The sequence below is a fragment of the Entelurus aequoreus genome, linkage group LG18 (assembly GCF_033978785.1).
Source record: "Entelurus aequoreus isolate RoL-2023_Sb linkage group LG18, RoL_Eaeq_v1.1, whole genome shotgun sequence".
NCBI lineage: Eukaryota > Metazoa > Chordata > Actinopteri > Syngnathiformes > Syngnathidae > Entelurus > Entelurus aequoreus.
Window position 1 is genome coordinate 10,166,710 of NC_084748.1, and position 11,264 is coordinate 10,177,973.

The 11,264-nt window shown below is 38.5% G+C and overlaps 1 protein-coding gene across 1 annotated transcript; it reads left to right on the forward strand.

Moving 5' to 3' along the window:
* The first annotated feature begins 1,268 nt into the window (after positions 1–1,268).
* Positions 1,269–10,797, forward strand: LOC133633499 (proteasome subunit beta type-3). The gene is made up of 6 exons (XM_062026034.1): positions 1,269–1,432; positions 5,055–5,239; positions 5,326–5,433; positions 5,510–5,687; positions 6,940–7,034; positions 10,667–10,797. The coding sequence occupies exons 1-6, from the start codon at positions 1,430–1,432 to the stop codon at positions 10,713–10,715; spliced, it is 618 nt and encodes a 205-aa protein (XP_061882018.1). The 5' UTR covers positions 1,269–1,429; the 3' UTR covers positions 10,716–10,797.
* The last annotated feature ends 467 nt before the right edge of the window (positions 10,798–11,264 follow it).

An 11,264-nucleotide genomic window follows, 5' to 3' on the forward strand; every position in this document is an offset into this window, starting at 1 on the left:
CTCCCGGATGACAGAGCTTCTCACCCTATCTCTAAGGGAGAGCCCCGCCACCCGGCGGAGGAAGCTCATTTGGGCCGCTTGTACCCGTGATCCTGTCCTTTCGGTCATAACCCAAAGCTCATGACCATAGGTGAGGATGGGAACGTAGATCGACCGGCAAATTGAGAGCTTTGCCTTCCGGCTCAGCTCCTTCTTAACCACAACGGATCAATACAGTGTCCACATTACTGAAGACGCCGCACCGATCCGCCTGTTGATCTCACGATCCACTCTTCCCCCACTCGTGAACAAGACTCCGAGGTACTTGAACTCCTCCACCTGGGGAAAGATTTCCTCCCCAACCAAGAGATGGCACTCCACCCTTTTCCGGGCGAGAAAAATGGACTCGGACTTGGAGGTGCCGATTCCCATCCAGTGAGAGCTGAAGATCCTGGCCAGAAGATGCCATCAGGACCACATCATCTGCAAAAAGCAGAGACTTAATCCTGCAGCCACCAAACCAGATACCCTCAACGCCCTGACTGCGCCTAGAAATTCTGTCCATAAAAGTTTTGAACAGAATCGGTGACAAAGGGCATCCTTGGCGGAGTCCAACCCTCACTGGAAACGGGTCCGACTTACTGCCGGCAATGCGGACCAAGCTCTGACACTGATCATACAGGGAGCGGACCGCCACAATCAGACAGTCCGATACCCCATACTCTCTGAGCACTCCCCACAGGACTTCCTGGGGTACACGGTCGAATGCCTTCTTCAAGTCCACATAGCACATGTAGACTGGTTGTGCAATATATATATATATATATATATATATATATATATATATATATATATATATATATATATATATATATATATATATATATATATATATATATATATATATATATATATATATATATATATATGAAAATAATATAATACATTCAAATATATGTATATATATATAATATAAAATATTTAGCGATAACCAAGATGGCGTACAAAAACTATATATACATAGATAGTACATACATGTGTGTATGTGTATGTATTTACAAAATGTTAAAGACTATGTGTGTATATATATATATATATATATATATATATATATATATATATATATATATATATATATATATATACATACATACATTATGTACATATAAATATCATAAAAAGTAGACTGCATTGGGACAGAATTAAACTATTTTGCGCAGTTTCACTTTAACACAAGTCAAGCAAACTATGTTGGCTATCGGAGACAACCAATGGGATCGTTGTACGTCAGCCAATCACATTTGAGCATGCATGACGCACCCAGCACGGTTGTGTGATTTCGGTGGTTCTTCTAAAATTGTGTAGTCACCCCACGGAAAGCTCTGCTTTCATTCGTTAAGGCGTACTTTAAAGTTGTATTTTGTGCTAAATCTACACTAACGGCTTGACAATGGTAAGAACCCGACACAATGTATTGTATGTCCCTATTGGTTGAAACGTGAACGCACTTCTACGGTCGCTAGTATCTGGCTTATGCTAATGCTAGCATCTTTAGCATGTTTTAACATGAAGCGTTGCCGATAATTAATGCAAACGAGTGTAGTTGTAGAAATGCATGATAATGTGTATACACATCTCATGAAGAATTATAAAATTGCTTTAAATGAATAAAAGCTGCACTATTAGCATGTAGTTCACGAGCCGCTATGTCATTGTTAGCTTAGCAGTGCATTGCGTGAGTGTTGTAAAAGCCTGCGTGGATATTATTGCCTAAATAATATCTATTTAATCTCGTTACTTAATTTATATTTGTAACATATTGGGCCATGAGAAATTATGAAATGTTTACGTTTATTACTGCGAAATGGGTCCCTACTTGTCACTTCCTGATTTACTGAGGTGTATGATCGGGTTGCGCATGCGCCACATTTGCAAAACACACATAATGCGTGTATTTGACGTTATCAGTAGGTACTTTCGCTAAATATTTTATTAAAATAAGATTAAAATTAGAGATGTCCGATAATATTGGCCGATAAATGCTTTAAAATGTAATATCGGAAATTATTTATATTGTTTTTTTTAAATTATCGTATCGGTTATTTATTTATTTATTTATTTTTTTAATTTATTAAATCAACATAAAAAACACAAGATACACTTACAATTAGTGCACCAACCCAAAAAACCTCCCTCCCCATTTACACTCATTCACACAAAAGGGTTGTTTCTTTGTTATTAATATTCTGGTTCCTACATTATATTATATATCAATACAGTCTGCAAGGGATACAGTCCGTAAGCACACATGATTGTGTGTGCTGCTGGTCCACTAATAGTACTAACCTTTAACAGTTAATTTTATTAATTTTCATTAATTACTAGTTTCTATGTAACTGTTTTTATATTGTTTTACTTTCTTTTTTATTCAAGAAAATGTTTTTAATGTATTTATTTTATAATTTTTTTTAAAAAAGGACCTTATCTTCACCATACCTGGTTGTCCAAATTAGGCATAATAATGTTTTAATTCCACGACTGTATACATCGGCATCGGTTGATATCGGTATCGGTAATTAAGATTTGGACAATATCGGATATCGGCAAAAAGCCATTATCGGACATCCCTAATTAAAATGCATACATTTTGGGGAAAAAATGGCTTCAAGAAGCAGAAGTCGCCGACTTTTCGCACAAACAGACCCGCCAGTGACTGCTAAAAAAAATTCAAAATCTTTGTTTTTGGTGCTGACGTAAAGTACAATAAATGTGTCAATTATTTGGATGAACACAATATTCCCAAATCAAAATTTTCAATATTTTTTATTTTCTGTCTATTTATTTCCTAAGACAGTAGAGGGTGTGTTTTTTTTCTACGTGAAATAACATTTATTGTATATCTTTCGTCCAAATGTCGCAAAGATTATGAGTTACAGACCATCTTCAAACCACTTTCTGATTCGATTGTTTTGTGGGTAGTCCTATTTACGTGCCTCCACTTCAACAGCGTCCTCTCCCTGTCAGCCAGGTTGTAGTCGTTAGTGCTTGCCTAGTGGTTAACGTGTCCTCCCTGAGATCGGTAGGTTGTGAGTTCAAACCCCCGGCCGAGTCATACCAAAGACTATAAAAATGGGACCTATTACCTCCCTGCTTAGCACTCAGCATCAAGGGTTGGAATTGGGGGTTAAATCACCAAAAATGCTGCTGCTGCTGCTCACTGCTCCCCTCACCTCCCAGGGGGTGATCAAGGGTGATTGGTCAAATGCAGAGAATAATTGCGCCACACCTAGTGTGTGTGTGACAATCACTGGTACTTTAACTTAACTTTCTATATCAAGTTTAGTGACAGATACAATTTAGAACTATACGCTACTTTTTATTAGAAATGGCAACAGTGAAGGATGCATGTGCATGTGTGAGACAGTCTTTCCCACAGTAAGAGGATAGAGAAAAAGAAGGAACGTATTGACTACAGCGTCAGACTACAATGGTGGACTTGCGCAAAGCACTCAGGGTAAATCTCTACTAGGGTTGTACGGTATACCGGTACTAGTATAGTATCGCGGTACTAATGATTGAAAAGTACCGGTTCCCGGGCATGATGGCGCGTCGTCACGTCGTGACATTGCTGGTTTTACGAGCAGAGGAGCATGTTCGGCAGCGCACAATCACGGAGTACTTACAAGCAGACAGTGTATAGACAGAAAAGGGAGAACGGATGCATTTCGGCCTAAAAGCTGACGATGAAGGTGAAGCTATAACACTGAAACAGCCTCAGGAATAGGTGCCTTAAGACATGACTAGTTAGCTAGCATCAAACATCTATCCGCCGTTTTAGCTACTCCGCAGTGTTGAATCACTAATCCTCGCCTCCATGGCGACAAATAAAGTGAGTTTCATACAAGTATCATCCCTGCCGGACGAGGAATAGCTAAACATGCTTCACTACACACCGTAGGAGGATACAATAGCTCACCGGCGTCACCGCTAACAAAAGCTAGCGCGCCTGAATGTAAACAAATCCCATTGGTGGATCTACAACTGACATCCACTGTAATGATACCAAGTACGATAGCGTATCTAGTCAATACTACTATGATTACATCAATATATTTTATCTTTTTTCCTTTTTAAAAAATTCATATTATGTTTATTAACTCAGTAAATACGTCCCTGGACACACGAGGACTTTGAATATGACCAATGTATGATCCTGTAAGTACTTGGTATCGGATTGATACCTAAATTTGTGGTATCATCCAAAACTAATGTCAAGTAGCAAACAGAAGAATAGTAATTATTACATTTTAACATACCGTATTTTCCGGAGTATAAGTCGCACCGGAGTATAAGTTGCACCTGCCGAAAATGCATAATAAAGAAGGAAAAAAACATATAAGTCGCACTGGAAACTATGAAAAAAAACTGCGACCTATAGTCCGAAAAATACGGTAAGTGTAGATAGACCATGTTAAAACAGGAAGTAAGCAGTAATTAACAGTAAATGAACAAGTACATTAATAATCATTTTTTACAGCTAGTCCTTTTATAATTTAGACAAAATAATAGAACGAGAAATGACACAATATGTTACTGCATACGTCAGCAGATAAATTAGGAGCCTTTGTTTGTTTACTTACTATTTAAGGAAAAGTTATCTAGTATGTTCACTATTTTATTTAAGGACAACATTGTTTTTCGATTGTAATAAGATACATATGTTTAATATACTGTAGGATTTGTTGTTAAAATAAAGCCAATAATTAAATTTTTTGAGGTTCCTTTTAATTAGAAAAGTATCGAAATACATATGATAGTTTGGTACCGGTACCAAAATATTGGTATGGGGACAACCCGAATCTCTACCAGATATGGAGATATCTGCTGACGTCACCAATGGGAAAATTACAAATAACTTGATTGGAGAAAGTATGAAGGAGGGCAAGATCGTTTTATAAATGTATAATGTAACATTTTCGGGACTTGTGCAGTTCCCAAATACACAGGAACTAATGGGTAAGAAAAGTTGGTTTTGCATATAGATCCCTTTTAAAATAATGAACCTCTCCATGCAGTCTATTATGTCGTATAACGGAGGGGCTGTCATGGCCATGCGGGGGAAGAACTGTGTGGCCATTGCATCGGATCGGAGGTTTGGCATTCAGGCTCAGACGGTCACAACAGATTTCCAGAAGATCTTCCCCATGGGGGAGCGACTCTACATTGGTCTAGCTGGGCTGGCCACAGATGTCCAGACAGTGTAAGTGTGTGTAACTTGATTTTCTACCGCTTACGTCATCCTCACAATAACACGGATTGGGACTGCTGTCGTTGATCCACACAAAGATCCCAGAGGCTTAAATTCCGATTGAATCTGTATGAGTTGAAGGAGGGGCGCCAGATCAAACCCAAGACCTTCATGAGCATGGTGTCCAACCTACTGTATGAAAAAAGGTGAATGCTGTTCACTGATCAACTTCAGGATTCCTGTTGGATTCAGGGGCCTGACACGATTGTTCACTTATTGTAGGTTTGGGCCGTACTACATTGAGCCTGTCATTGCTGGACTCGATCCAAAAACCTCGGAGCCGTTCATCTGCTCCCTGGATTTGATTGGCTGTCCAATGGTGACGGAGGACTTTGTTGTGAGCGGGACCTGCTCGGAGCAGATGTACGGCATGTGCGAATCTTTGTGGGAGGCAAACATGGTAAGTAGTGTGTCCTCTGCCAGTAATCAATAGGGGTGTCTCCATCCAATATTCATATTGGATATTGGTCCAGCAACCGCAAAAAAACCCTGTATGGAATTATATGGGCTCGCATGTAAAATGTCCGCTCTAATATATCTTGCAAAGATATCTGACCAAATTTAGCTATTTAAATAATGAATATATTTTCTTTTGATAATATAGTTCGAGGGCCAACAAAATAAATGACTAGTGTATATACACATAGTACATACAATAGTGTCTTTATTGTCTTTATTCCAGCACATCCACTGAAATTACTACTGTTACTACTACTTCTATCGTTACTATACTACTATACACACATCCATTGAAACTACCAGTGTTACTCCCACTACTGCTGTTAGTACTACTACCAGTGTTATTACTACTACTACTGCTATTATTGTTACTATACTACTATCCACACATCCACTGAAACTACTACTGTTACTACTTCTACCAGTGTTACTCCCACTAATACTCTTATTATTACTACTATTGTTACTATACTACTATCCACACATCCACTGAAACTACTACTGTTACTACTTCTACCAGTGTTACTCCCACTAATACTCTTATTACTACTACTATTGTTACTATACTGCTATCCACACATCCACTGAAACTACTACTGTTACTACTTCTACCAGTGTTACGCCCACTAATACTCTTATTACTACTACTATTGTTACTATACTGCTATCCACACACATCCACTGAAACTACTAGTGTTACTACTTCTACCAGTGTTACTTCGACCTCTGTTACAGGTACTACTGTTACTACAAGTCGTATTGTTATTACTACTATTGTTACTACTAGTGCAGTGCACTCTGTGCAGTACAAAGATTAACGTGATACTCATCTGGGAAAATATTACGTGTTCAAAAGGTAATACTGTACATTTATAATTGTTTTAAATAAATGAATACAAGTAAAATGCAAAGTCTAAAAATATTATTTAATCCTGATTGTTTCATGCATGAGGTGGCGACTTGTCCAGGGTGTACCCCGCCTTCCGCCCGATTGTAGCTGAGATAGGCTCCAGCACCCCCCGCGACCCCAGAAGGGATAAGCGGTAGAAAATGGATGGATGGATGGATGTTTCATGCATTGTATTATGGAATTGTTTAAGTAGTGTGATATCGTGCATATTTGATAGTGAAGGCTGTATGGTTGAGTTAGAAGCTTTGATATACAAACGTTTGTTGTATTTGTTTGTACACAGGAGCCAGAAGATTTGTTTGAGACCATCTCACAGGCTATGCTCAATGCAGTCGACCGTGACGCGGTGTCTGGCATGGGTGTTGTTGTACACGTTATGTAAGTACTTTGTTTTACTAACTTATTACTTTGCATACTAATGTAAGTATGCAGTATGTTCACTAACTTACTATCATATTTTTTGGACCATAGAGCGCACCGGATTAAAAGGTGCACTGGCGATAGGTCTATTTTCATACAAAAGGCGCACTGGATTATAAAGCGCATTCAAGGGTTCATATTAGAATTTTTTTCCAAATTGAAAACACTTCCTTGTGGTCTACATAACATATAATTTTTTTTATTATTATAGAGGTTTATTTGAAATAGGGACAGATACAAAAACATAGACATCTGAAACAGTTATCCGATGCATGCATCACAGTGTTTGTAGCCAAAGCTAATTTACAACACTTGTCCCCAACAACAACAACAACAACAACAACATAGATCCAACATCATTAAAATAGGAAAATAAAAAATAGAGTGAGTTGATAATAATGATAATAGTAATAACACAGACAAAGTGCAAACTAGATAAAAGCCAATAATAATAATAATAACACAGACAAAGTGCAGACTAGATAAAAACCAATTAGTAAAAATGAGTAAAAACTAAACATGGGAACACGATTGTTGCTCAACTAGCCATAATTTTGTTTGTTTTTTGAAAGTGACAAGTGCAGGTATACTTTTCAAAGTGTCCGGTAAAGAGTTCCATAGTTGTGGTCCTTTTATTGAAAAGGCAGTCTGGGCAAAAGATGTTCTACGGAATGGAACACAACAGTTGCCTTTTGACACTGCTCGGGTGGTAGATCTGGTACCACTTTGCAGTCTTGTAATTGCCTTGCAGAGCAATTGGGGAGCAGAGTTATGCAAGCATTTAAAAACCAGTTTGACTGTGTGTAACAAAATAAAATTGGTAAAACTTAAAATATTGTATTTGGTTAAAATTTGGCAATGATGATATCGTATACTCTTCTTGTCTAGAACTTTCAAGGTGCGGTTATAAAGACACTCAATGGTCTTGATTGATGACTGGTGTGCCTGGGACCATGTGGTTAAGCCATAAGATATGTGTGACAGAATCATTGCATTCATAAAAGTAAAAGCACAGCTAAGAGTTAAGCAGTGTCTTATAATCTTAAAACAGCCTAGGTTTGCCTTCAGGGTTTTACACATCTTCTTAATGTGACTTTTAAAATTCAGCTGATAGTCTATGATTATGCCCAAATATTTGACTTCAGGTACTTGTTCAATGACCTCCTCATTAATTTTTATATTCAGGTTTGTTTGAGGTAGCTTTTTTATGGAGAAGCAGACAGAGTTAGTCTTTTTAGTGTTTAGGGTTAAACAGGATGACTCCAGCCAAGATGCTATTTTGTCTAATTGAGCATTTAACTTAATGGTGGTTCTTTGGTGTAAGTGTTGCATAGATTATGTTTTACAGATCATCTTCTAGTAGCTTTCTGAGTGTCTCTTCAGGATGCGCTGTTTTGTGGGCGGTCTTATTTACTTGGCTCACCTTCGACAGCGTCTTCTCCCCGTCATCTTTGTTATAGCGTGCAAGGACGGGAGTGGAAGAAGTGTCAAAAGATGGAGCTAACTGTTTTAATGACATTCAGACTTTACTTCAATCAATAACGGAGCAGCATCTCCTCATCTGTGGCTCACTAGTGCAACAACAATGCTGGAAATATGTCCCGTGAAAAACCGTCCGACCGGAACCCTCTAATAACTAAAGTTCCGTGGGTGAATTATGTAAACCCACTACAGTTTTTAGTGCTTTAATAGCTAGTCTACTGACAGATATAAGTAAGAACTTTACACTACTTTATATTAGAAATGGCAACAGCGGAAGATGAATGCCACATAAGAAGAGAGAGAAGAAGAAGCTTATCACTACGGTGTCGCCACAGACTACAATGGCGGACGCGCACACATTTTCAGGACTTATGAAGATCCCAAATACACATCAGCAGGTACCAGAAGGTAAAAAAAAGTTGGTTTTGCATAATATTGCGAAACAAAATGCCAGATAGTGTCTGCTAATAGGTGCCATTTTGCGGTCCTTATACACACACCATAATAATACTCGTATGTTTAAAGCGCCGACAATCCATCAAGTGGTGGGGCTTCACAGCTTACCGAAGTCGTACTAAAAACATTTTGACAGATTTTTGAGCGCTGTGTGTAATGTTCTATATTCTCAATGGAACATTTAAAGTGTTGGTGTTGTTTACTGGTGTCATTTTGCAGTTTACACGTACCTCTTATGTGTGACTGCCATCTACTGATCACGCTTATCATCACACTATGTACCAAATAAAATTGCTTCGAGGTCGGTAAACACAACCAGAATTATTCCGTACATTAGGTGCATTGGGTTATAAGGCGCACTGTCGATTTTTGAGAAAATGAAAGGATTTTAAGTGCGCCTAATAGTCCGAAAAATATCGTACTAAGTCTTTTGGCTTTACTACTTGGTATCTCGTGACATTTTATTTTTGTGCTGCTTGTTTGAGCAATTTGACATGACTGTAAGGAGGTACATTTGTATTTTCAAACATTATGTAAAACATTTTTTTTAAATTGGGTCTGTGAATATCGTCGATCTACCATACATCAAGTAATGAGTCACGACAAGCACAAGTTTCCATCAAACGAGAACTAGTGAGGGAAAAAAGCACATCTGGGGCCGTACTTATCAAGCTTCTTAGAGTGCCATTTTACACTTAAGTCCTGAGAATTTGCGAAATTTAGTCCTACTCTCAAACTTAAGGATAAAAGCTTTTTATCAACGTTCTTAAGTCTAAGAATCACTCCTACTCTCCACGATATTTAAGAGACCTTCAGAGGTGTCTTAAGTGGTTAGGAGTTGCCAGCAGGGGATGGCACTGAGGCGAGAGAGACGTGCGCGAACGTTCAGGGAACGGAACAATGTTTTGTTTTTTTTGATGACGAGCAGCTGATCAAACGGTATCGTTTAGACAGAGCGGATATTATTTTTGTCACAGATTTAATACTTTTCGATTCCTTGTTGATTTCTGCATGTGTCTGCAGTGGGCTAGTATATATAGAGCCACCCACACCAGTTTCAAATTAGTTGCCTAATTAATGAATTGGAAAGAAAATGTTATGACAGTAGCGTATGTGTGTGGCCGTGAGGTGAGTGACGTCAGTGAGTGTGTGGGCGATAGAAGAGAGGGAGCGGTAGCGTGAGTGCCGACGGGGACTAGTTTGTTTTGTATTATTTTGTAGTTTATTGTCAAAATATACACTCCCATTGTCCACTTAAATATTTCCAAGATATTTCTTTATTCTTAGACAACGGATTCCCTTCCGTGATTGGTCATTTCTATGGACACAGAAATGACGTCACCTAAAATTCCGTTTACGGCACATAGTAATGTCGTAATTCAGCTCTGAGTGTGACACTTAAGATTCAGTCCTACACTTCGCTGAAAGTGTGAGTAAGACGCTTGATAACTAACTTTTAAGTGCAGCTTTCAGCGAAGAATTTATTTACTCTTAAGTCAACTCTTAGCAGACTTCTTAGGAGTAATTCTAAGAAGCTTGATAAGTACGGCCCCTGATGTGCAGGACATTAGCTTAATGTTAACCATGTAAGAATAGTATGTTGCTTGTGCGATTAGTTGCATGAATGACCGTTGACCTCTTCTCTCTGCTAGTGAGAAAGACAAGATCACCACCAGAACTTTGAAGGCCAGGATGGATTAACTCAACACCAAATGTTTTTGTATGAAAACAACACTTGTACTGATTTCTCTTGCTATTGTTCAATAAATACTCACCTTGAAACACTTTGTGTCTGATTGGGACGTATTCACAATGTGTGTCAGACTTCCAGGACTGTCGATGCGAGGTCTCGCTACAGGAACAGACAATTTTCCAGCACAACCTCAAGGAGATCCTGCAGCGTTTACTTTTAAAGAGGCGAGAGTTGTGGCAGGACAAATCAATGTCCCTGGTTGAAAAGAACATCGCTGAGCTTGAGCAACCTCCATACTCACCCGACAGGACTGTGTGATGATTTTTTCCTCTTTGACTCAAGGAGGTCATCAAGGGCATTGTTTCTTAACCATAGTGCCCCCTAAAGGGTTGCTGTGGTCTGTATGGGCAGCTGCAGTACTCATTTGCCTGGGCTTTTGTAAAGTTAACATTTTAAAAAGTGTTTTTTTTTTTCAATAATGAGATGGCTTGAATCAAGTTCAGAATGTCTAAAAGTAACTACACCTCCAATGGTTTGTTTCACGTGGATATCAGCTA